Consider the following 27,435-nt stretch of genomic DNA (forward strand, 5'->3'; position numbering starts at 1 on the left):
GGTTAAAAAAATTTAGCCAAGGTTACAAGAAGAAATAAGTAGAAAAGCTGGAATTTAAGATCTATGTGACGCATAGTCTTTTTAAGTATGTAGTCTTTTCATCAGACCCTACTGGCCTTCAATGAGTTAAACAGATCAGGATTTCAGAAAGCTGAACTTCTTTTTTTTTACTTACAGAAAAAGAAAATAGAGTAAAACGTTTGCTGTTTCTCTTCAAGTGATTGTATAAGCTTTCCAGATTGCTGCCTTTTCCTCACATGTGATTTCCATTTGCAGCTGTTCATTCTGCTTTGGCTTGGTGATCCTTGTATCCTCCTACTCCAAGAGTTGCAGGAGGCATAGCAACATGAAAATTGTGCTTGTTTTAGAATCCTTCTAATGCCACCAGTGAATCAAATTTGTTGAGACTTAGGTTTTATCTTTAATATCTTTTAATGTTAAAAATGTGTTGGGAGTAAGGAATGTTAGAATTATTTGGCCCACCACAACTTTTACTGTATAGTGGTTCTGAAAATTGGTAAGAAAACACAAAGTATAAACCCAGATTAGAGGCTCTTGCTCAGCACCAGGGTGAACATTCTCTTTTTACCATCTTAGCTGATCTACCTCTTCGAACAGTTGAGTGAGTTTTTAATAACTTGCAAGTTGGTGTGACTGTCTTTTTAAATTCACCACATTATTTTTAAAAAGCAGCATAGCGGTACTTTCTCTCTGGACTTTTTGCAGTTGTGGCACTTATATACCGTTTATTTTGTTTATTTGTGCAGGTCATTATGCGACACAAAGGACTGTGGGAAGCTTTCAAAGGATCAATTTGCCTTGGCTTTTCACTTAATCAGTCAGAAGTTAATCAAGGGCATTGATCCTCCTCACGTTCTTACTCCTGAAATGATTCCACCATCAGACAGGGCCAGTTTACAAAAGGTAAGAAAGCTTAAAAGAAAACCTGAATGCATTAATTTCAAAGGAACAAATACTATGTCAAATTACAGATTCAATTTGGATGGAATAGAAGAGAAAATGTATCTGGCTAAGAGCAGAACAGTATACTGTTTGTGGTTTAGTTTGTGCCTATAAATATGTTGGAGTGCCTTGTATAACATCCTTGGCCAGTAGCTTGTTTACGCCATTCATTAAACATGACAACTATATTTCCAATCTTAAAATTGGAAAAATGTGGACTTATTTTTCCTTTGCTGGATTTGTGAATTAAGTTTTATGAATAGATTATAAAAGGAAAGCTATAAAAATTAAATTATTGTGTTTTACTTGATGATTCACTCTTACATAAAATGATACAGATTTGAAAACAGAATCTTGCATATAATGGTTGTTTGGTGTCAATTTTACATCAAAAAAGCCTCCAAGGAAAACATTATGTTGAGGATATATCTGTGTGATTTTTGCCATAGATGACCTTTTATTCCTGAGTGTACTGCTGAATTTCATATTTGAACAGCTAGAAGTGGGTTTTACCTAGTTTTGGTTTCTGGACAGCAGTGAGAATTTTCAAAACTTCATTGTTTTAGTCATGCCTTGATTTTTCTCTCATGTAGAAACCCTTCCTAGTATGATGCATTTACAATATCTTGGCCTTTAGTAGACCTTTGAAAGGACTTGCATACCATAGTGGCTATTTGCCTTTAAAAATAAATACTTTGTATTTTTAAATTTCTTATGGCCTGTAAAGTAACCATGGCTATGGCGATTTTTCAGGGTTGTTACACAGTAATAAGAGTTGTCAAATGTGTGGTATGAGGAGGGCTCTTTAAAATATCATAGAATATTTTGGGTTTTGGATTAATTTTGTCACATGGTTCTTAAAAATCCCATTTTAAAAAGCTTAACAAAAATCAAATTGGGACTGAGCACAGTGGCTGACACCTGTAATTCCAATATTTTGTGAGTCCAAGGTGGGAGGATCACTTGAGGCCAGGAGTTCCAGAACAGCATGGGCAACATAGCAAGACCCTGTTTCTACAAAAACAAAAAAATTAGCCAAGTGCATTGGCACGTACCTGTAGTTCTAGCTACTTGGGAGGCTAAGGCAGGAGGATCACTTGAACCCAGGGTCTTGCAACAGAGCAAGACCCTATCTCTTAAAGAAAGAAAGAAAGAAAATTGGATTTTTTAAGTAAACTGAATGGAATTTATAACTCAGGTATGGAGAGTTACTTACAGTAGTTTTTGTCCTTATTTGTAATAAAATAAATATTATCTGCTTTGTGAGTTATTGGGGGGGCATTTTGTGAATTTTTTGATTCCTTATGGACATGGGTCCCTTAAGTTGTGGAAAAGTGATGCCACCCAGAAAGATAAAGGTTACTGAATTTGCATTTTTGCTCTTTGCTGTATAACTGTACCTCAGTTATGGAATACTGTGTTGTTTCATGCTTTCTTTCACCTATGCAGACTGTTTTTTTATTTCGCCTTCTTCATTTTATAACCTATTCAGTTGCCTACCAACACAAATTACAGATACGACAGAAATTTCTGGAGCAAATTAAGTTTGTTCATTGAAGTCTCTATGTTAGTAGATGCTTGAAGTTGCATGAGGTATACAGTTGTCTGAAGTTCATTCACTAGATCATAGATACATTTGTCTATTTATGTCAGACACCAGCATTATTCATGGAAATGGGAATTTATCACTGCTGTCTTATCTATTAACCCAAAATTTTAACTTTAAAAATGAAAACTTGCATTGTTTTGTCTTTCAAATAACCTCTTTTCTCTTTAATCTGTTTTTTTTTAGTACTGCATTTTTTGCAGCTTTGACTAATCCTTTTTTGAATGTTGCTTTCCTTTCTGTGTTTTTTCTAGTTTGGACTATTTTTTCCATTCTGCAGCACTCTGCTTTTCGCCTTTCTTGTACTGTCAGTTTCTTAACTCTACTCTCTCTCAAGGTTAGAGCTTTATTTTATGCCTTTTTTAGCTTTGTAGTTTTTGGTTTACAAGATACATTTTGAAATGAGAGGTTTTTTATTCAGCAAAAAGGAGAAAATTCCTAAACAGCATGCTTTTGTCACATGTCACTTGGTCCTTGTGTGCATTTTAGCCTACCTTCCCTAGGCTCTCTGATCCACTTAACATCACCAAAGTGGAATTTTTGTGTAATATACAAGATAGAGTGAGAGGAAACATTTTGAAAGAAGGGGACATGCTATATATTTTTCTTCATATACCCTTCAAATGCTACATAAAATATTAGCTAAACTTTTTTCAGTATCTGGGATGTCACTTTCTAGCTTGTTTGAGGTTAAACTAATTTGTCTCACTCTGTCTTCTTATTTGATGATAATTTTACGGGGAAGACTATAAAATGTGAGTCACCTTTTTTTGAGTTAAAGTGACAGAAGAGGTGTGGTAGTCACAAGTTCTTTGGTACATTTGCACCTCTGATAGCAAATTTTTCATAGCATTTAAGTGAAGTAAGTTACTCTTGCTGATAAAAGTGAGACCAAATGCTAATGTTTCATTTTGTTTAGCTGTCTGGCCAGGCCTAGCTCATAGGTCAGGTTTAGACAGAGTTAAAATACTAGTGAATAGTTGTCGCATTCAGAAATCCACTTTAAAATACCTAATTTAATTTAACATTGATACGTTTTTGTATATCAGTGGAACACAGAAAATAAGAGATGTATTTCATACAAAGCTATAATTAATATAAAATTGAGATTAGTATTAAACCTTCTCAGATGAATTTTAGTACTGATAGTCAAAACAGCTTAGTACTAAAAGTGCAGTGTGGCATAAAGAAATATAAAAGGAATTACTTGCTAAATTTTATTGATGTACCTGTTTTATCAAATTTACTTTTAGAGTAATAATTTTATTTACCTAAATGATCTTGATATGCAAGTGCCACTGGGGGCATTGCATGAAATAGCACTTTAATCAGAAGACTCTTGATTAAACTGCGTACTGGCTGGCTGGGTTCAACTTTGAGCAAGTCATTTAATCTGTTTCCTCAGTTCTAAAATAGGGTTAATAATAATATCTGCCCTACCTACTGCCCACTTTACAGATTAGTGTTGAGAATTAACTAGTGGAATTTAAAGTGCTTAGTGAATTGTAAATGAGTATATAAATGTGAGGAGATGAGATATTGTGTGCTTTTAGGTTTCTTCTGTTGTGCAAGTTGTTGACGTAAATTAACTATACAACAACATAAGTATTAACACTAAGTCTTATGTTCTGTTATATTATATAAAGTCAGCAGTATATCTTAGTTTTTACATGTTCAGGCCTCAGTTTTAACATTTCCAGATGGTAATTATCCTGTTATTTGTTAATCTGGTTGTAGCATTGGGTGTAGATGAAATGTCTGAGGAAGGATTTATCTTTTCGCTCTGACTTCAGCCAGCTCTCTGGGGCATCAATGATAGTTTACAAAGGACATAGAGCCAAGGTAGAAACAACTCAATGGGAGGCCACATATTTTAAGAACATATTCTATTGAAGAGTTAATTATAACAATAGCTTACATTTATAAAAGGTCACAGTTTGTAGAATGATGATTTACTTTAAATAAAATAGACACAGTATGTAAAAAAAGTGTAAATTCCTTGAATTAAATAAAATCAACAACTACTATAGTTCTGAGATTCAACAAATACGAATACAAATAAATCACCATCAATTTTTCTAAGAATTTATACTTCAGTGGAGGAATTAGTTTATGAATCTGGCATCTCTTTTACTGCAAGGTTCTGAACAGGCTAGGATCAAGTGACAAAGACATTCAGATCGGAGGTGGGGATGGGGTACATAGTATAGAATAACAGTTTTCAGAGAATTTAAGGGAAATGTAAATGTCTTACTATATAATTAAGTATAAAATTATGTATAATTGCACTGGATATGATTTTTTTCAGTGGAAAGTGTCAGTAATAGAGTAAAATATGCAATACCTTGTATCTGGGTAGAGCTTTAATATTTTTAGTGTCTTGTTATATATTGCATAATTTTATAGTAATGTATAATTGTGAACTTTTTGTTTTTAGAACATCATAGGATCAAGTCCTGTTGCAGATTTCTCTGCTATTAAGGAACTAGATACTCTTAACAATGAAATAGTTGACCTACAGAGGTATGTAAAGCAAAATTACAGCCTACTCATACACACACACACACACACACAGACACACACACATACACAAAGTACATACATGTATATATGTATACAACCTCCTCCCCACACACACCTTTCTGTTTCTAATGTACATTTTGATAAATGCTACCTTATTTGGTTAAGTACCACAGTTCTGTTTGAATGGAGTCAGGGTACTTCATCATATATGAGGCAGCCTTTAATTGCAGGATACACTATATACTTACGTACCACTGAAAAGTCACTGCCAAATAAACAATGACATGCCATTAACTATAAGGTACTGTTTGATTTCATTTAGAGAAAAATGTGAAAAAATGTATATCCTAGAATGACTGAAAAATAGTTTTTCTCCGACCTTAGATATTTGAATAATATATTAGAAAAACATTATCATTTAATACATTTAATAGATGGAATGTTAAATTCAGACACCATGCCAAGAGCTTTCATAATTGTTATTTGACCCTCACACAAACCTTGTAATTTGAAATAGGTGGTGGTGTTTCTATTTTACAGGTAAGAAACTTAAGATGCTTAGATTATTTTGCCCAAAATGATACAAGCTTGTCAGCTGTAGAGCTAATACCTGATCCCAGGACTACTTTATTCTAAGTTGAATCTTCTTTCTTATACATAGGTACTATGTAGGACAGACTCAAATACAATTAGATTTGAATCTGAGTATAGCAGATAGTATTGGTACTTCCTTAATTTCTGTGTTCCCTGGAAACTTTGTAGTAATACTGATTGTAAAAATGACTATAAAATTACTTTTTAAAAATAAGACAATTTTTCTGTCTACAGGGCACTGTATCTAAATATTCACACCAATCTTTTTCTTTTTTTAACCCTCACAACACTTTGAAGCAGATAATGGCTGATATACTTCATTTTACTGACAATATTGAGACATAAGGAGATTAAATGAGTTAACTGCCTTATATGGCAAGAATTTGGCAATGATCTTAACCTTATCTGTGAGACTATATTGAGATTTCTGTAGAAAAACTGGTTGTTAGAATTTTTCAGTTGTAAGAAAGAACTAAACCCAAACTAACTTAAGAGTGAAATTTATTGACATGTGAAACTGAAACCTTTCAAAGGTAGGGTTGGCTTAAAGCATTCCTTGATATTGAGGCTCAGATGATATAATCAGTTCTCTTGCTCTCCATTTCTTGTTTCCATTTCCGCTGGGTTAATTCCATTCTCAGATAGACTTTCTCCCTATTTTGGCAAGAGGGCTATAGTACATCTAGCTACATGTACTTATAATTTCAAGTTTGGTGAAGAGCGCCTCTCTTCTGGCATTTCCTGGAAAAGACCTGAAATTCAGTCTAATTGGATTGGCTTATTGGCCTTTTCCTATGACATAAAACTTCTAATATGGAAATCCGACCAGGACAAAAAACCCTTCATGGTGATTGTATAGTTTAATTTTGTCCTTACTAATGGGAAAAAAAAATCAAATCCAGAGTCACACATCACGTTAAGAGACAGTACTGGTATCAAAACCAGGTTGTATAAGTTCAGCATTCTTTCTGTTGTACAATTCTGCCACTCATTAGGATTTTTAAGTTTTTGACTTTGGTTCAAAATAGAAGTAGTAAACACTTAATTACTGAATCTATAATGGTGTTTAGACTTTTCATTTTCATGTGGTCCATAAACATTTTTGCTTCTCTATATATGTTATATACATGTTATAGTAGGTACATTTGAAAATACTTATCTTCTGGGCCTCTTAAGCCTATGAAAATGGATACATACACCAATGTTCTAGGACTTGCTTGATTTGACTTCGAGTGTACTTGTTTAATGTATAAAATATTTCTATAATGAATTTTAATGGGAATTAGAGCATCATAGATAAAATGCTCTTACTGTTGAAAACATTATTTGTTACACTTTGGTCAACTAATCTTTCAATAACTTTTAGTAACTATAATGTTAAGTTGTACCAGTGGCAGTCTTATATAGTAAATGACAGCTAGCAACATGAAAATAACGTACCTAATATTTTGTGACTGTCTTATTATGAAAATCAGAGAATTTCAAAACCTTGCTAGTTTTTAGGGTATACCCATTTTATAAATGTGTGATGTATTTATACATGATTTGACATTTGTGAAAATATTTTTGCTAGACTTATTTTAGGTGAGCTCTACAGTGTAGGCAACTTACATAATCTGTCAACTCCATTAGTGTCATAGTCAGACTCATCCCCATGCTAAAATTATAGTTGTTAAAATATGCTTTTGTAAGTAGTTGTATTAGGTCATTATCACCAAATCTTCAAGGTATTACATTATAAAAACCTTGGTTTTTATTCTTGTGAAGGACTGTTTTTTCCGTGCCAAGTTAAAATTCTTCAGCCTTTAATTTTTTTTTTTTTTTTTTTTTTTGAGACGGAGTCTGGCTCTGTTGCCCAGGCTGGAGTGCAGTGGCCAGATCTCAGCTCACTGCAAGCTCCACCTCCTGGGTTTACGCCATTTTCCTGCCTCAGCCTCCCGAGTAGCTGGGACTACAGGTGCCCACCATCATGCCCGGCTAGTTTTTTGTATTTTTTTAGTAGAGACGGGGTTTCACCGTGTTAGCCAGGATGGTCTCAATCTCCTGACCTCGTGATCCGCCCGTCTCGGCCTCCCAAAGTGCTGGGATTATAGGCTTGAGCCACCGCGCCCGGCCTAATTTTTTTATTAATATATAATAAGGATGTGATGAGTATGACTACAAAACAAGAAAAAATAATTTAAACAGATTTTGTTTGTGTCTTTTACTAAATTGTTACCTGATAAAATGTTAGCCAGCTCTTTGGTTTTGAGATGAAGATACTTAGTTTTAGTCCAGGGGCTGGGCACGGTAGCTCATGTCTGTAATCCCAGCAGTTTGCGGGGCTGAGGCAGGTGTATCACTTGAGAGTTCGAGACCAGCCTGCCCAAGATGGTCAAACCCCATTCTCTACTAAAAATACAAAAATTAGACAGGCATGATGGCGCACATCTGCAATTCCAGCTACTCAGGAGGCTGAGACAGGAGAATCACTTGAGCCTGGGAGGCAGAGGTTGCAGTGAGCCGTTGCACTCCAGCCTGGGCAACAGAGTAAGACTTGTCTCAAAAAAAAAAAAAAAAAAAAATATATATATATATATTTAGTCCAGGGATCAAACCTCTAAGTAAACAGCATGTATGATGTGAAATTGTAATTACTGTATAATGAATATAGTGCTTTACAATACTTTTGTATTAATGATGGTTATAATACATATTCATTGTAAAATTCGGGAAATGCATAATGAAAAAAGGAATATGTTTCTTAGAATCATATTTTGTTTTAAGCATTGCACACCAGTGGAAATATTGAAAGCAGTATATAAACTTGAGTTAGTTGGGTAAAGAATGTTCTTTGTTATTGGTCAGAAAATGAGATTTCATTGTCTTTGTTTTCATCTTTAATTCACCAAATTGTTTCTAGTAGAAAATATAAGACATTGGGAGCTTGAGGCGAGATACCTTTTGGTATATTTCACAAATTTTTCTGTGATTTCTTCAACATTTGCTATTAATTAAATGATTTAATTATGCCAATTAGATTAAATTAGTATGATATTTTTAACTTAAGGAAAAGCAATAACAGGTAGTTGTCATATAACACTCATCAAATACCCGAATCTCTTACTTGAGCTCAAGACCTGTATTTTTCATTGCCTACTAGTGTTTTCATCTGAATATCTAGTAGGATATGACTTCCCTAATTGTCCCCTCACCTCTGTTTTGTATCTCCCTTGTCAATTACATCACCATTCACCTAGTCACTCAAGCTAGAAACCTGAGATTTTTCTTCTTCTCATCTTTAGTCTTCTACCTTTGCAGTGTCTCTTGAATTCATTCCTATCTTCCCTTTTGTCTGATCAACTTCTCACTCTTCAAATCTCACCTTAGACATCATTTCCTCTGGGAGATGAAGCCTTCCTTGACTTTACCTCCCAACCTCTCTTCTCTCTTCAAGTCTTATTTAAGAGCCTATTTTATGTAGTCTTTATATTTACAACTGTTATAACATTTATCATACGTTGTTATAATTCTGTGTTTTTTTAATCTCCAACTAGATTATGTGCTTCTTAAGCACAGGGGCTGCTTGTATCCCTAGTGTTTAGCTTATAATAGATGAGAAAATAATCTTTTCAATATTGTTGAAATCTGTCTTAAAGTTGTCATAAAATACAACTCAGATCCCTCAGTGACTTCCCATCTCCAACTGAATCCAATTCACTTCTTTGAACATGGCGTAAAGGCTCTTCTTCCTTCATGGTGTTCACTTGGCATCCTGACCATTCTTCTGTCTTAGCCACCTCTCACAGTGTGCTCCCTTATGGTACTGTAAAGCTATTTGAGAACAGATACAGTGTGTTTGCTCTTTGTACTCTGAGGGCTCAGTACAGTACTCGAATCTACTATTTCAGCTTTATCCCCTTTCTCCAGTTGTATGATAGATGGGTTTATTACCTCTTACTTCAACATACCACCACTTTTATTCCTCTGTGCCTCTGATCCTACTGTTCCCCTTTGCCTGAAGCACACCTTTTACCTTATAAAGTTTTTTTCATGTTCAAGACCCATCTTAAATATTGTCTGTTCTGTCAAGCCTTCCATGAAATCTTCAGATTACTAGTTATTCTTTTCTCTTCTTCCAGAGGCTTTATTCCTTTATTGTAGTATTTTCTACTGTTTATAGTAATTTATATCGCTTTTTTGGTCAATTTTTAATTCCTAAGGGCAAGAGCTATGTCTTGTTCATTTTGGTAGGCCTAGAAATTAACACACACATTACTTGACCCCGTGGAATGAGTATAACCTAGTTGGTTGAATGAATGACTCAAAGTATGTTATAAATATTGGAATATTTCCAAGACTTACTTTCTGCAAAATTTATGGCAGAATAGAAGCCATGTGTTAAATGTTGAACTAAGGCAAAGACTTTCTGAATAATTGCTTATTTTGAAGACTATAGGAAAGGATTTTAGGCTGGACACAGTGGCTCACACCTGTAATCCCAGCACTTTGGGAGGCTGCAGCGTGTGGATCACCTGAGGCCAGGAGTTTGAGACCAGCCTGGCCAACATGGCAAAACCCCATCTGTACTAAAAATACAACAATTAGCCGGGCATGGTGGCGCATGCCTATAATCCCAGCTACTCAGGAGGCTGAGACATGAGAATCGCTTGAACCTGGAAGGCAGAGGTTGCAGTGAGCTGAGGTCATGCCACTGTGCTTCAGCTTAGGCAACAGAGTGAGACTCAGTCTCAAAAAAAAAAAAAAAAAAAAAAAGAGAAAAAGAAAAGAATTTTATATATAAAAGGTTTTTAAATCCTCACAGGAGCATTAAGGTTAGTGGGCTGATTTTTTTTTTTTTTTTTTTTTAATATTCTGCAGACTTAGTGGTTTTTTTTCCCACTTTAAAAAATTGTGGTAAAATACACATAACATAGTAATTTATCATCTTAACCATTTTTAGATAAACAATTCAGTGGTGTGAAATATATTCACATGGCCAGGCGAAGTGGCTCATGCCTGTAATCCCAGCACTTAGGGAGGCCGAGACGGGCGAATCATCTGAGATCAGGAGTTCAAGACCAGCCTGGCCAACATGACAAAACCTGTCTCTACTAAAAATACAAAAACTAGCTGGGCGTGGTGGCAGGCGCCTGGAATCCCAGTTACTCATGAGGCTGAGACAGGAGAATCGCTTGAACCCTGGAGGTGGAGGTTATGGTGAGCCAAGATTACACCACTGCACTCCAGCCTGGGCGACAAGAGCGAGACTCCGTCTCAAAAAAAGAAAAAGAAATATATTCACAGTGTTGTGCAACCATCATCACCATTCATTTCCAAGACTCTTTTCATCTTATAAAACTGAAACCCCATACCAATTAAACAATAACTCCCCATACTCTACTCCCTCCCATTTTCCTTGCCGTTCCCTAGAGCAACCACCATTCTATTTTCTGTCTCTCTGATTTTGAATACTGTAACTATCTCATATAAGCAGAATGACGAGATATTTGTCTTTTTATGACTATCTTATTTCGTATAACGTCCTCAGGGTTCATCTGTGTTGTGGCATATGTCAGAATTTCCTTCCTTTTTCAGGCTGAATAATAATTCCATTGTACTTACATACCACATTTTGTTTACCTGTTCATCTATTGATGGACATTTGGGTTGCTTCCACATTTTAGCTATTATGAATAATGCTGCTATGAACATGAACGTACAAATACCTTTTCAAGACCCTGCTGTCAGTTCTTTGTAGTATATTTGCAAAAGTGGAATTGCTTAATCATATGGTAGTTGCAGACCTGTTTTTGTGTCAAGGATTTCCTTTGAAAATCTGATGAAGACTGTTACACCCTGCCCACAGAAAAAAAAATAACATGTATATCTGTGATACTATTTTGTATTTATTTCAGGAGTTCCCAGACACTTAAAAACTATCTGTGGACCCATTCTTGAGAGCTGTTGCTATGAAAGTAAAATGCCTCAGTTAGAGAAGTTCTTGGCAGTGGAAAAGATGAAACATACTAAGAGATTGCTTCAGTCACTTGGATAATGTGGTGGTAAATTATGCTGAGGCAGGAGTTAATATTTTGTCATCTACTAGCTTCCATTTCCTTCCTGTCTCTGTCCTTTTAGCAAGAACATCAGGAAGTTAAAGCCACATCCTGTCAGGCCTGTTGGTTATCCTGGTCTTGGGCCAGTAAACAGGATAGATAATTAGAATAATAGTTACCAGGCATTGTACTATGCCTTCTTTATATAAGTTCACTTGTTGAGCTCTTGTAACATCCCTGAAGGGTAAATAACTTTATTTCAGTTTTTCAGATGAAGAAATGAACAAGTCTTCATTTCCAAGAAGCTTTCTCTGATTATCTGCCTCAGCTCAGAGAGCACACAGTTTCCTTCTCTCCCAGTAGACTCTCGACTGTGTGATGACACAGGCCAACTCTTACTTCTAATGAGGCAATATAGTATAGTATTTCAGAGCATGGGCTTTTTAACCAGATTTCCAGATTGCCTGACATGACCTGGATATACTTAACTATCTGTACCTCAGTTTTTTAATCTATAAAGTGGAAATATGAATAACCATGCACAATGCTTAACGCAATGCTTGGAACATAGTAAGTTCTCAATACATATTAGTATCTATCATCATCATCCCAACACCGAGTTCAGCACTTAGAGTACAGGATTTACTCAATAGCTGTTCACTAAATATTGGTTGGAGTAGCTGAATGAACTTTCTTTCTCTAGTTGAAGAGTAAATGGAACTATGTAGCCAGGTAGCCAGATTCTGTGTTACTAAATATATAGACCTCTACTTCCATCATATTCAATAACTGATTTTTTAAAATTTCTAAATCCTAGCATATGGTTTGAATTTTTAAAAATTCTGCGTTTTTGTTTTAGTTCAGTTCAAATATCATTAGAAACCATTATGTCTGGAGCATTCATTGCTTATATCATCAAATCTGGAGCTCTTTTACTTATATGGTCCAACTTGATGTGTTTTTGACCCTCTAAAGATCTGTGATACTGACGCTAAAAGGTCTCTTTTGTGACTCTGCCTTAAGAATGGTATTACTGGTTAAATAACTGAAGCTCTAGGTTGTGGTGTGCATTTCTTTGATAGTAAGGAGGCAGCCTAATTCATTTTCACATAAAGTGTATAGATCATCATTAAAACCTCGGTTTTGGGAGACTCTCCTTATTTGAAAACCTCCTTGCCGAAGTCTGAACCTGTGCTGTCCAGTATAGTAGCCACTACCTGTGTGGTGATTGAGCACTTGAAATATGGCTAGTCCAATTTAAGATGTGTTGTTAGTATAAAATATACTGGATTTCAAAGATTTAGAATGAAAAAGAAGAATGTAAAATATCTTAATATTTTTCACCTTTATTACATTTTGAAATATTACATTAAAATAAACTTCACTCATTTCTTTTTACTTTTTCATGTGTGCCTGTTAGATCATTCAAAAATCACATAGGCCAGGCATGGTGGCTCACGCCTGTAATCCCAGCACTTTGGGAGGCCAAGGCAAGAGAATTGCTGAGGCCAGGAGTTGAGATCACCCTGGGCAACAAAGCAAGACCCAGTCTCTATTAAATAAATAAATACATACATGCATGCATGCATGCATACATACATACATAATCTATGTATCTTCTGTTGGACCTGTTCTGTTCTGAGTTAGAATTATTATACATTTCATTTGCTTGTATTGTTTTGTGGCTCTGGTAGCTTACTAAGGGGCACTTACCTCTTTTAATACAGCAATAATTATTGAGATATATTGTAGTCTGTCTTTGGAAAGCAAAAACATCTACCAAGAAATTTCAGCTCCTGGAGAATTTAAGAGTCACAGTCTCCACCAACATACGGGAGGCCTGATTGCCATCACTCCAGGTGCTTTATTACAGCTTTCAAAAAGCCAGTAAATGTATTTTTATACTAGTAAACAATGTAATGGTAATAATAATATTAGCTGAAATTTATTTAGCACTTACTACATGCCAGGCATTGCCCTGGAGTGTTTCTAGATGTAACATAAATTAATCCTGCCCATTAACTTTATTATCCCTATTTTGTAATTCAGAAAATTAAGGTTTTGTTTTACATATCTTTTCTGTTGGTTTCTTTTAATCTCGTTTTGTCCTGCTAGATAAGTAGAATAAATTATTATGGATTTGCAAAATAAATTTGTATTTCTGGCCAGGCGCAGTAGCTCATGCCTGTAATCCCAGCACTTTGGGAGGCCGAGGCGGGAGGATCACCTGAGGGTCAGGAGTTTGAGACCAGCCTGGCCAATAAGGTGAAACCCTGTCTCTACTAAAAATACAAAAATTAGCTGGGCGTGCTGGTGCACACCTGTAATCCCAGCTTCTCTGGAGGCTGAGACAGGAGAATTGCTTGAACCCTGGAGTCAGAGGTTATAGTGAGTCGAGATTGCCCCACTGCATTCTCGCCTGTGCGACAGAGCGAGACTCTGTCTCCAGAGATATGTGTGTGTGTATGTGTGTATATATATATATATAATTTCCCCTTTGAAAAATGAACCATCTAATTTTGGGACCTGCCACTAAGGGGGTGTGCTTTGTCATATAAGCCACACCCCAAAGTTTGTGTTTTTTCTGATTCTAGTTAGGCTCTCTTTTCAATGACTTATACCCATAAATATATTCTCTTATTTTTAAAAATAAAACCCATTAAAAACAGCCAGTCTCTCAGAACTAAGTAAGAACATTAGTTATTCCCATAGTACCATCACACTTTCACAGTATTTATCTTAAATTTTTATAATTAATGGCTATTAGTTTTCCCCAGCAAACTATAAATAGAGGCCCAACTACAATCTTGTTTGGAATGTAGTAGACATTTAATAAATATTTGTTGAAAAAATGAAATAATATCTCATGAAGATTATATAATTAAGGCAAGTTTTATTTATGCATGTGTTTGTGTGTATGTGTGTGTGTATGTATGTATGTATGTATATATTTTTGAGATAGGGTCAGGCTCTGTTGCCCAGGCTGGAGAGCAGTGGTGTGATTATGGGTCACTTTAGCCTTGACTTCCCAGGCTTAAGCAATCCTCCCACCTTAGCCTCCTAAGTAGCTGGGACTACAGGCATGTGCCACCATGCCCAGCTAATTTTTTAAAAAATTTTTTATAGAGACATGGGTGTCACTGTGTTGCCCCGCATGGTCTCAAACTCTTGGCTCAAGTGGTCCTCCCACTTCAGCCTCCCAAAGTGTTGGGATTACAGTTGTGAACCACTGTGCCTGACAAAGGCAACTTTTAGAGTAGTTTAAAACTTATGGTAAGAATAAATGTCTTTGTCCTCGAACTTTAAGCTTTTATGAACTACGAATTCTTGTTTTTTTGTTTTTTTGGGTTTTTTTGAAATGAGGTCTTGCTCTGTCACCCAGGCAGGAGTACAGTGACATGATCTTGGCTCACTATAACTTCCGCCTCTCAGGTTCAAGTGATTCTCCTGCCTCAGGCTCTCGAGTAGCTGGGATTAGAGGCATGCACCACCACGCACGGCTAATTTTTGTATTTTTAGTAGAGACAGGATTTCACCGTGTTGGCCAGGCTTGTCTCAAACTTCTGACCTCAAGTGATCTGCCCACCTTGGCCTCCCAAAGTGCTGGGATTAAAAACATGAGCCACCGCACTCGGCCATGAACTGTGAATTCTTAGAATGAAAGGTCGTGTAACTTTCAAATGGTTTAAATTTAAAACGAAGACTTTCTCATCAGCTTTCTATAGTTATTACTGTAATCTAGCTCAAGGCTTCTGACAGTTCCTAAGATAAGCAGAGTCAGGGTGTTTTATTGCCTTTCTAGCAATTGTCATCAGCTTTCTGAGCAGTAAGTGCCTCTGCTTCCTCTCTTCCTCCACAAGCCAGACAGGAAAGAAGAGCTGTGTTGCTAAATAATGCCGTTTGGCGTTCAAAGAAGCATGTCTCAGAAACCTCTAAGGGACTCACCATTTCCTGTATATTAAAAGTCTGTCTTGGCTGGGCACGATGGCTCATGCCTGTAATTCCAGCACTTTGGGAGGCTGAGGTGGGTGGATCACCTGAGGTCAGGAGTTCAAGACCAGCCTATCCAGCAAGGTGAAACCCCATCTCTACTAAAAATACAAAAATTAGCCGGGCGTGGTGGCGGATGCCTGTAATCCCAGCTACTCGGAAGACTGAGGCAGGAGAATCACTTGAACCCGGGAGGCAGAGGTTGCAGTGAGCCGAGATCCCGCCACTGCACTCCATCCTGGGCTTCAGAGTGAGACTTTGTCTCAGAATAAAGAAAACAACAACAACAACAACAGTAAAAGCCTGTTTTTACCTAGTACAGAAGTTCTTTATAATCTTATTCTGATTTACCATTTCAGCTTTATTTAACCACACATGAACCTTCCATTCTAGGTAAGTTAGTCTGTCTAGAATTTTCTCATCTCTCTACTTTCTTTTTCATTAATTTTGTATTATCATAAAATATACATAAGATAAAATTTACTACTTTAAATTTTTAACCACCTAAAGTGTACCATTCAGTGTCATTAATTGTACACTTAAAATGGTTAAAGTTTTAAAGTAATTTTTTTTTGAGATGGAGTTTCACTCTTTTGTTGTCATTTTTAAATGTACTTAATATCATTAAATACATTCACAGTAATTGTGCAATTATCACCACCATGAATCTCTGAAACTTTATCATCCCAAACTGAACAATCTATTTGGAATTGATATAAACTAACTTCAGTCCCATACAAAACTGTGCTCCTGGCCAGGCGTGGTGGCTCATGCCTGTAATCCCAGGAATTTGGGAAGCCAAGATGGGAGGATAGCTTGAGGTCAGGCCAATATAGTGAGACCTTGTCTCTACAGAAAATAAAATTAGTTGGCTGTGGTGGTGCTAGCTACTCAAGAGGCTCAAGGTGCTAGCTAGGTGTTAGCTGTAGTCCTAGCTACTCAAGAGGCTGAGGCAGGAGGACTGCCTGAGGCCAGGAGTTCGAGACTACAGTGAGCTGTGATCACACCAATGCACTCCAGCCTGGGAAACAGAGAGACTCTGTCTTTAAAGACACAAATAAAACTCTGGTCGTATACAGCTCCATTTTCTCCTCTGCCCTTAACCCCACTTTTTTTTTTTTTTTTTTTTTTTTAGATAGAGTCTTGCTCTGTTGTCCAAGCTGGAGTGCAGCAGTGCAATCAGTGCAATCTCGGCTCACTGCAACCTCTGCCTCCTGGGTTCAAGTGATTCTCCTGCCTCAGCCTCCCAAGTAGCTGGGGCTACAGGCACCTGCCATCACACCCAGCTAATTTTTGTATTTTTAGAAGAGATGGGGTTTCACTATGTTGGCCAGGCTGGTCTCGAACTCCTGACCTCAGGTGATCCATCTGCCTGAGCCTCCCGAAGTGCTGGGATTACAGGAGTGAGCCACCGCACCTAGCCCGTTCTCACCCTGTTATGTTATTGATGTCACAAACGGTATCAAAACTCCCCCACCGGGCACGGTGTCTCATGCCTGTAATCCCAGCACTTTGGGAGGCTGAGGCGGGTGGATCACAAGGTCAGGAGATTGAGACCATCCTGGCTAACACGGTGAAACCCCATGTCTACTAAAAATACAAAAAAAAAAATTAGCCAGGCCTGTAGTCCCAGTTACTTGGGAGGCTGAGGCAGGAGAATGGTGTGAACCTGGGAGGTGGAACTTGCAGTGAGCCGAGATCACGCCACTACACTCCAGCCTGCGCGACAGAGCAAGACTCTATCTCAAAAAGAAAAAAACAAAACTCCCCCGTTACGTTATTATGTCACAAACTGTATCTTTATACATTGTGTATCTACTAACATTCACAAATTCTTTTTTATGCATTTGTCTCTTAAATTCTATAGAAAGTATAAAGTGGAGTTGTAAACAAAAATTACAGTTATACTGGTTTTTATATTTACCCATGTATTTACCTTTACTGGAGATCTTTTTATCTTCATATGACTTTCAATTACTATCTAGCATCCTTTCATTTTAACCTCAAGGTCTCCCTTTAGCATTTCTCGTAGGGCAGATCTAGAAGTAATGAACTCCCTCAGCCTTTGTTTGTCTAGGAGTATTTTGATTTCTCCCTCATTCTTTTGAAGCACAGTTTTGTCAGGTATAGAATTCTCAGTTGACAGGTTTTTTTCTTCCAACACTTTAAATATATCATTTCGTTGCCTTCTGACCTTCAAGTTTCTGCTGAGAAATCCATTGATAATCTTATTAAGGATTGATTATATGTCACAAATTGACAAGTTGCTTTTCTTCTTGCTTGCTATTTTCAAGATTCTTTCAACAGTTTGATTATAATGAGTCTCTTTGTGTTTATGCTACTTGGAGTTCATTGAGGTTTTTAGATTTGTAGATGTAGATCTTTTATCAAATTTGAGGAGTTTTCTTCTTAGTCTGCTTCTTACTGCTGTTTTGCCAACATCGTCTGTGCTTTCTTGTATAAGCTTTATCTCTGGCTGAAATACCATTTTCTTACCTGACATTTACTCTTTCCTTCAAGGCTTAGCTGAAGTCTCTCACCTCCTTCACGCAGTATTCTCAGACCGGAGTAATTTATATTGATAAACATGACATTATTGTCTGCACAGCTCACTTGGGAATTAATCATCCTACCTTCAGTGATACCAAGGAGACCTTTTCTGACCTTCTTCAGGGGGAGTCAAGTTCCCATTCTTTGTGTTCTCGTAGAACCTTTCCTATCCCACAGTGCTTACGTGTTGTAGCACCTAGTACAGTGCATTGTAATTATCTCTTTATATTCTTATCCCCAACCCCTCACACCAGGTGTGTGTTCACATGCTCTGAATTAAGGGCTTCTTAATGGCAGGTGCCTTCTGGTTTTATGTATCCCTTAAGTATAGCATAGTGACAAGTATGTAATAGGATTCAATATGTGTTACTGAGTCAGTAGATAAGTTGCATAGTGGTATATTAGGTTTTATTGCGTATTTTCTCTATCACTCTTCATAGCAATCCCATATATGGTTTGTAAAGTAGATACTCATTTTATAGCTGCAGAAACTAGAGCTTATAAAGAGTTTGTTGGTGTTTAACATTTTATTTAGTATCTGCTATGTAAACCGGGTATGCTGGCATAAATTTTGTAATCCTATATGCAATTGTGAGATAAAGATTTTATTATCCCTCTTTGAAGAGAAGAAAACGGAGGCTTAAAAAAGATGAAATGACCTACCTAACTGGAGCTGGTTTAGGCAAAAAGAAGAATTTGATGACCCCATATAAGTGGAAGAGTAAAGGTATAGGTGGGCGGGAAGGAGGGTTAGAAAGAGAACAAATAGGATGTGTGCATATATGTGTGTGTGTGTGTATATATATGTGTATATATGTGTGTGTGTGTGTATATATGTAGAGAGAGAGGGAGACAGAGATTTATTTTAAGAAATTTTTAAGGTTGTGGGAGCTGGCAAGTCTGAAATCTATAGGACAGGCTGGCAGGCTGGAGGCCCAGTGAAGAGTTGATGTTGCATCTCAAGTTTAAAGGTAATCTGAGATAGAATTCCTTATTCCTTGGGGGACCTCATCTATCTCTTAATGCCTTCAAGTGATTGGATGTGGTCTACTTACATTATTAAGGGTAAGCTGCTTTACTCAAGTCTACTGATTTAAATGTTCATCTCACCTAAAAAATACCTTCACAGTAACATCTAGGGTTGTGTTTGTCCAAATATCTGGGCACTGTGGCCTAGCCAAATTAGCCCATAAAATTAAGTATGACAGGAGGTGACAGGAGCCAGGGCTTGCTACCTAGAATGCTAGCTTTTTATCAGTTCCAAATAAAGGCATCCTAGATAAAGATTCTGACTGCTTTGGCATCAGTTACAGGCTCATTCTTTTTTTTTTTTTTTTTTGAGACGGAGTCTCGCTCTGTCGCCCAGGCTTGAGTGCAGTGGCGCGATCTCGGCTCACTGCAAGCTCCGCCTCCCGGGTTCACGCCATTCTCCTGCCTCAGCCTCCCGAGTAGCTGGGACTACAGGCGCCCACAACCGCGCCCGGCTAATTTTTTGTATTTTTAGTAGAGACGGGGTTTCACCGTGGTCTCGATCTCCTGACCTTGTGATCCGCCCACCTCGGCCTCCCAAAGCGCTGGGATTACAGGCGTGAGCCACCGCGCCCGGCCACAGGCTCATTCTTGAATTAATCTCTGTGATTGTGTGGTGGGGTACTTTGACTGGCTAAACTTCGACCAGGAGCCAATTTCTGGCCAGTCACTGCCCAGAGAGATGGCATCTTCTGTTTCAACTATATGAGTAGAAAGACGTTAGAAGAGGCAGAAAGAGGAGCAATCTCCTAAAAGGATTGCTGAACCCTAGAAGGAGAGAGGGTCGGCCAGAACAAATAGCTGTTACTACAGTGATGTAAGGTGACTTGTGATAGAGCTTGTATTTTGGAGCCTGTTTTTCTCCAAATCTTATGGTTTCAAAACCATATAATGAGTTTCTAAAAGTAGAGAGCAGATAGGTTATTTTGAATGATATTCAGATAAGATTTTGGGGGTAGAAATTTTAGTGTTTACATTATTTATTCTATAACTATATTAGATCAGTGTTTTCTAACCTTTTTTATAACTCATAATTCCTTTTGACAAATTAAAAAACTACTTCATTATTGTTTAAAATTCTAAGTAATGTTAATATTTAGGCTCAATATTAGTTACTTGACATCTTACATATTTTGCCTTGCAAATCCTAAGATGATAGAGATATTAGCATCCACATACGAAAAATGAGACTAGGGCTCTGACAGGTTAAGTGACCTGATCAGAGTGAGAAAAACAATTTCTCAGAAGAGCTAGATTTTTCTCTGTTTGCTTGTGAGAGAGATTGGCAGTTAAGCTACTTAATGATACCATTTTTATGGCTAAATGTACTCCAAGAGAATTTTTATAAATAAGTTTCAGGATTGAAAAATACAGCTTTGTGAGTTTTCACAACTTTCTAGTTTCTAATAGTTTCTAGTTTTTAATGTTTTCTGGTTACAGAACAGTGGATGCTGATGTTTAGAAAAAAAGATATAAAACTGTGTATCTGGGAAGGACTTTGAAGATGATTTTATCTTGTCTTTGATAATATTGGAATTGCATCAAAAACTAAGACAGATGGCTCACGCCCTCCTTGCACATAGAGTCTAGGAAAATGGAAGTGGATTGCATAGACTCAAGGTCCCTCAGCCTAACTGTCCTTGTGCATAACTTGACCATTTCTTACTAGATTTATGTGTTTGTCAACTTTAGGCTTCTGAAAGCCTAGCTTGAGATTTGCTTTCCTTGATGGTTCAAATTCACCGCTCCATGGAATCAGTACTGTGAGCCTTTGGAATACCAGGGAGCTTTATTCCTGACTTGTTCTTTATAGCTTTGGTACTTGTGGATTCCTCAGGATGTGCAAGCATCTTGAGAATGAAAAGAACCAGAAAGATAGTCTAAAATAGAGGATGAGTAGGATCATTTCATTTTCCTTTTCTGGAAATTACTAAGGTGAAGGTAATAGCTTTTCCTGTCATGACATCCAAGATGAGTGGTGGTTCGGGCAAAATGCTCACACACCGGTTTTTTTGTGTGTGTGTGTGACAGGGTCTAACTCTGTTGCCCAGGCTGGAATGCAGTGGCCCGATATCTGCTCACTGCAGCCTCTGCCTTCTGAGTTCAAGTGATCCTCCTGCCTCAGCCTCCTTAGTAGCAGGGACTGCAGGTGTGCGAGACCATACCCAGCTAATTATTGTATTTTTAGTAGAGACAGGGTTTTACCACATTGGCCAGGCTGGTCTCGAACTCCTGACCTCAAGTGATCCACCCACCTCGGCTTCCCAAACTGCTGGAATTACGGGTATGAGCCACCACACCCAGCCTCACACACCTCTTTTTGAAATAATGTCTTATATCTGCCTTATCTACCTATATTGGTGGGCTCCTTGAGAAGTTGCATGTTAATATTACTTTCTACTGTGGCACAGATCCTTAAAGAGAATTGTTTTAAAATTACTAGTGTTAAAAATAATGCTTGTATTGATTATGTGTCCATCAACTGTAGAAAAGTATACATGTTGTTCAAAGTAGGGAGAAGGTAAGAAATATGGTCAAGTATCCTAAGTGCACCTAAATATATGTTTAGATATTTTTATTTGCCTGAAATGAGAAGAATAGTTATAAAGGTTAAGAGTCATTGCAAGACAACAGAATAACATTTGAGCATCTCTGAAACTGTAAACTAGGTTGAGAAAATTACTTGATTTTCAGTCTGATTTACAGGACAGGTTTTCAGTTATAATTTTTTAAATAGAAAGTGATATAATGGAACATTTAATTCTTTTTAAGTTTTCTATTTAGCAATATATGTTATACTACTTGGTTGTGCTAATAAAAGGAATATTATAAGACCAGAATTTTATTAGATAAACACGAATCAAAAGTTAAATTTAATTGATCTTCGTACTAAGAGGAATTAATGCCTAAAGATCTCCATATTTTTTTTGTTGTTGGGAATGGTCTTCAGAGTATGTTTAGAAATAACACCATCCTTTCCTCCTCTTCCCCTTCCTCCCCAATAGACCCCAAATTACGAAGTTTGTACTCCTCAGGCTTCCTCCATTTTACCTAAACATAGACTGTGTTTGCTTTTCAGAGCTGAGTCCTTTGTAATCTGTTTTGGATTTTCACCAAGTGAGCTTCCTTCCTTTGCTCTCCCATCCTTCTGCCTTGGCTACTTTGAGTCAGCTCACTGCCTTCTTGTAGCCCTGTTTTCCTCCGTGCACACTTGATCTGAGCAGACACTGTCAGTGACAGCAGTTAGCAGCAGAGCAGAAAGAATTCAGTACAAGCGTGTACACTGCTGATCTCTGACACTGTAATGTTTTCTATTTTTGTTACTATCTACTTTCAGAAACTGGGAGCTGAGTTGATACTGACCTTGTGTGGAATGCCTCTGAGGATTTGGGATGGGGGGAGGGTGCTAGATTTTCATATGACTTATCTCTAACATGCTGCAGCAAGACTGAAAACATTCATCTGCTCACATAAGGAGGAAAGAAAATTTCCAAGATTGAGCTTGCAGAATTTGTTGGGTATTTTCAGAAAATTTTCCCCCTGTGTTTTTCTATTTCTTGAATTTGCCTTATTTATATAAGGGTTGGAGGTGGGGGATGGCCTTTGCATAATAAATAGGTTGAGGTATGGAAGGATCGGACTGCAACAATGATTCGCATAGTAAGGGACTGTTTAAAATCTCCACGACATCGCGACCCATCTGACAAACGGTTATTGAGCTCCTTGGCCATCTCAAACGTTTAAAAGTACAATGTACAAATAGCTTTATTTGTATAGTTTCTTCCATACACATCTTAAGAACATTGTGCCTACATATCCAAAACAGTTTATTTTTTTCTACATTTAAAATCTCACCTCAAGAAGGTGAGAAATATAAATGAAGGATGCAGTTGTCCCTTAAGTATCTGCTTTGGTATAATTTTCTCACTTTCCTTTATGCTGGAACTAAATGGAGCCTGAGCTTACATTTTGGGTTATGTCTGAGATGGAAACTGAAATGTAGTCTTGAAGCTCGAAGAAGAAACTTGGCTATACTAACATGAAGGACTTGTTAAATGCTGTCTTCCCTTCTCCATGTTTTCGCCTTTTACCTTTCCCCACAACCCCAGAAATGTACCGCTGCAGAATTCTTTGGGCTTTTTCTCTCATTTTGCAGAAAAGAAAGTGAAGGGAGGTGCGTGTGTTTGTGTGTGCGTGTGCAGGCATGATTTCAGTACAACTACAAATGGGCAGTTAAATTGTTAAATCAAAAGAAACAGCTTTATTTTGCAATTCTGAATCTAAGGTTGCTTGGGATTCATTCATAGCAACCCAGGCCTGATTAAAGCGTGTAAGAATTTAGGTAACCATGTTTCAAAGTAAAAGTGGAGCCCAGCATGTTTGATTTGAAGAGTAGAAGAGGTAAATGCTGCTGTGGTTCTTTTTTTACTTTATATATACTGTGTGTATATTTGATCAATTTGATTTGATATATGGTCCTAAAATAGCTTTTTTTGAGATGTAATTTTTGATAGAGCACATTGCCTGTGTATTAACAATCTTTCCCATTTTCTCTGTTGTTTCATTCTAAAATTGATGCATACCAGTGATTTAAAGGGAAATTAACACTTCAGTAAATGTCTTTTTCCTTAATATTGTTGACTGTTTCTATTAGCCATTTTCATTTAATTTGACAGTGGTACCTAAGGGTTAACCTTACAGAGCTGATGCAACCCCTCCTTTTCTTTACCAGCAATTTTCATTGGACACTATTTCCATAGCAACAGTGACATCAGTGAAACCTGAGTGTTTCATTGATTATTTTTCTCCTCTTCCTTTTTTAATCTATCCTTTTTTCACCACATTTTAGTGAGAAAGCAATTTTTTTTTACAAACGGAGCTTATATTGATTTTTATTCCATGAATAATTAAAAGAGGGTGGAAAAATCTGCCCTTCATTTAAAAATTGAATGTTTCACTATGTATTTAAAAAACGATTCAGGATTAGGAGGATGGATAACCATACCAGCTGTAGCTGATGTTCTAAAATATTCTTGCATTGTTTGCTGGTCTTCTAGGGAAAAGAATAATGTGGAACAGGACCTTAAGGAGAAAGAAGATACTATTAAACAAAGGACAAGCGAGGTTCAAGTAAGTGACCATAAAATTTAGTGTTCCACTTCTGATTTAGGACTATTCATTTTAAATGTATATGGTTATTTAGTATTTGCTGGATGTTGTATTAGGTCAAAGGAATGCTTAACGTGTTTATATTATATAAATGTTTATCTTTTCCAAGATGATTGTTCTGGCTTGGAATTCTGGCCTGCAAAGATTATACTGCAATGAGAAAGCAGTATTTTTCAGCATAGATTTCTGGTTTTGAAAGTATTTTTTAAATGGTACTTACCTGCATATTATATCATTAAAGGTGTAAGTTTGCATGACTTACAATGTTAATATTTTTGCACCAGTAAAATTAGAGTGAGACCATCATCTCCTCCTCCTCCTCCTCCTCCTCATCATCATCAAAAACCAAAATGCTTTTTCATGCATGTGAAATTTTTGTTAGCTAGGAGATCTAGTGTGTTAAAGAACTGTTTCTCATAATACTGGTAGGGTGGGAGATGATATAGAACAATTTAAAGTAGTATTTTATGAGTAGCTTAGTAACCAGCATATCTTAAACTTTGGCATAAAGAGCTTTAATTCATTTTCATTAGGTGTTGTGTTAAATAGTTTCATTTTACAAAGAGAAAGGATGATAAAACCTCCGTTTTTGTTTGGGAAATGATAAAAATAAGGGGGTAGCAGTGTTTCTAACCTTAGAAATAGAGAAAACTGGGCAGTGCCTTACTTAGAGCAGTAAGCAGTGCATGTGGCCATGTTATTGGGGTACTGTTTCCTGAATGCTGAACTGGCACATAGAGGAGATTGGATATAGAAGCACTGGTAGCAGTTGCTAGTAAGAACTCTTGGGTGGGCATTTCTTAATGTGTTGCTTGTATGTTGGATTTTCCTGCTTTTCCTAATAGTTTTAAGTAGGGAAAAACTCTAAATTGTTAGGTCCATTGTTTTGTTTTGATGCAGGACATTCATTAGAGATTGTCTGTCTGGTGGACTGTGCTAGGGCGGGGAGAATGATTTACTGAAGAGTTGAGGAAGAAACCAGAGGGACTTGTTGTCGGAAGTTGATTCTCTGATTAGGTGACTACATTTATTATATTTACTTGAATTTTCCTAAAGGCAGTGCAAGTTAAGAGTTCATCTTCAATGTAATTCTCTTTCTGGTAGTGAGGTTAGGTGGGCGTAAGAGGGTAAGTTATCTGAATTACATTACTTTGTGCAGTTTTTGAGCTTCTTAGGAAATGCAAAAGAGCCACACATTTTAAGCAGTTATTACTAAAAATAGTGTAAAATGGAAGATAAAATAATCTATTCAAGTTTTCATAATTCGAAGAAATAGATGTAGCTATTGATACAATGTTGGACAGCTTCTAAATTTAGCCAGTTACTGCTGTAAAGTACACAGGTTCTTGTAATAGACAGCATTTTGTTGAGTATGTCTACCTGTTGGTTTTTCCCTACTGCGTTTTTTGAGGATGTGAATTTAAATATCCAGTTTAGAAGACTGCTGAAATTTACATTGTTTCCTTCAGTTTAAATAGGCTATCCTTGAATATTTGGTTTTTTATAATTATAGAAGTTTTGTTGTCCATCAGAATTTCTCCATGATTTGCTTGCCCTTCTTACTTAGTGGCAGTGGTAAGGTGTATGTCTAACCTTAAGCTTTGCAAAATCCAGAATGTGTGCTTGGCACAAGAAGATGAAATGGTTGAATTTTTCCACATAGAGTGCTCTAAGTATAAGTAAGGCATCTTGGGCCATGGGAAGTAAAGACCAACTAGTAATCATTGAAAACAAATTCATTGAAAAATATAGTGGATTAATTAAAGATTGGGGTTAGCAGATTCATTATTTATTCCATCCCACTACAGGTATCTATGTTATGCATGGTAATGAGGCACTAGACTAAGAGTGATGTGGATAATTGACATCTACAAGTAATTAAAACTCTTCATAGTAGTGATCATTTTCAATTTTCTGAAGCAAAACTTATCGTAGGTGGTAACAAGTAGATTCATTACCTTTTTTGAGGTAACTGATTTACCCATTGGTACTGAGGTGTAGACTGGAAACTATATGGATAATTAAAGTCTGTAAATAACTCCAGCTCTCAAAACTTACTTTCTAATTTCCCTGGCAAAAGGCAACTCACTGGAGCTGTTAATAAATGGCAGAATCAAAGAGAGTGTATTTCACTGCTTCTTTCTGACCCTACTTTCTAATGGCGGTGCTAATGAGAAATGTCAAAATGAAGACATCAGGAAGGAGAAGTAAGGGAATTTTGACTTATCAGTACCTGCCACACTTGGGTTTTTGAGTGTTCTTGCTTTTCTCCATATTAATAAAGTCACAGTGATAATATGAGCTCATATCTCAAACACAGAAATCAAACTTTTGAAGCCAAAAGTTTTAACTTTTTTTTGTTTTGTGTTTATGTAGTCTCTCTAATTCAGTTAGAGTAGAAAGTCTGCTGTGTAATTAATTTCTGAATTTTTGTTTCCTGTCTGTATTTCTGTTAATTACTGCCTTGAAAACTTTCAGTTCAGGATTTTTTTCTTGAAGATGACTTCACATTTTATTTCATGAGATGATCACTGTTAGCTTTTATGAGATATACTACCAGTTTACCAAGTTCTGTGGACAAATTAGGCCCAAAGTGATCCAATTCCAAGGGGGAAACATTGTGAAAAGCCATTTTATCCCAAATGTCTAAGGTTTGGGTGTGTATTTTTTGTTTTGTTTTTCGTAAGGGGAGAAGGTAGACTCACATTCTTCCTACCTTAAAGAATTGCCTACATATGATCTTATTAAAAAGATTTTTCTTCTGGCTAGTCAACAAATATTTTAGAGATTCACTCTCATATGCCTGGTTTCTTCAGTTTTGAATAGAACTTTATAGCAACAATTTGATGTCAAACAAACTTGAATTCAGTTCCTAGCTCTGCCACTTCCTAGGTTTGTGATCTTAAGTAATTTAACCATTCTACACTTTGGTTTCCTCATCTGTAACATGGGATAATAAAAATAACAAACACT

General features: G+C 36.8%; 1 protein-coding gene across 11 annotated transcripts in view; it reads left to right on the plus strand.

Annotated features, from left to right (window-relative positions):
• Positions 1 to 27,435, plus strand: part of EPS15 (epidermal growth factor receptor pathway substrate 15) — a 161,261-nt gene that overhangs the window by 81,086 nt on the left and 52,740 nt on the right. For all 11 annotated transcript variants that reach the window (XM_077957535.1, XM_077957525.1, XM_015139357.3 and 8 more), the window contains 3 exons: positions 768 to 924; positions 5,007 to 5,092; positions 24,351 to 24,423. In XM_077957535.1, the coding sequence (XP_077813661.1) occupies positions 768 to 924; positions 5,007 to 5,092; positions 24,351 to 24,423 (316 nt within the window). The remainder of the gene's footprint in view (positions 1 to 767; positions 925 to 5,006; positions 5,093 to 24,350; positions 24,424 to 27,435) is intronic.

The sequence above is a fragment of the Macaca mulatta genome, chromosome 1 (assembly GCF_049350105.2).
Source record: "Macaca mulatta isolate MMU2019108-1 chromosome 1, T2T-MMU8v2.0, whole genome shotgun sequence".
Taxonomy (NCBI): domain Eukaryota; kingdom Metazoa; phylum Chordata; class Mammalia; order Primates; family Cercopithecidae; genus Macaca; species Macaca mulatta.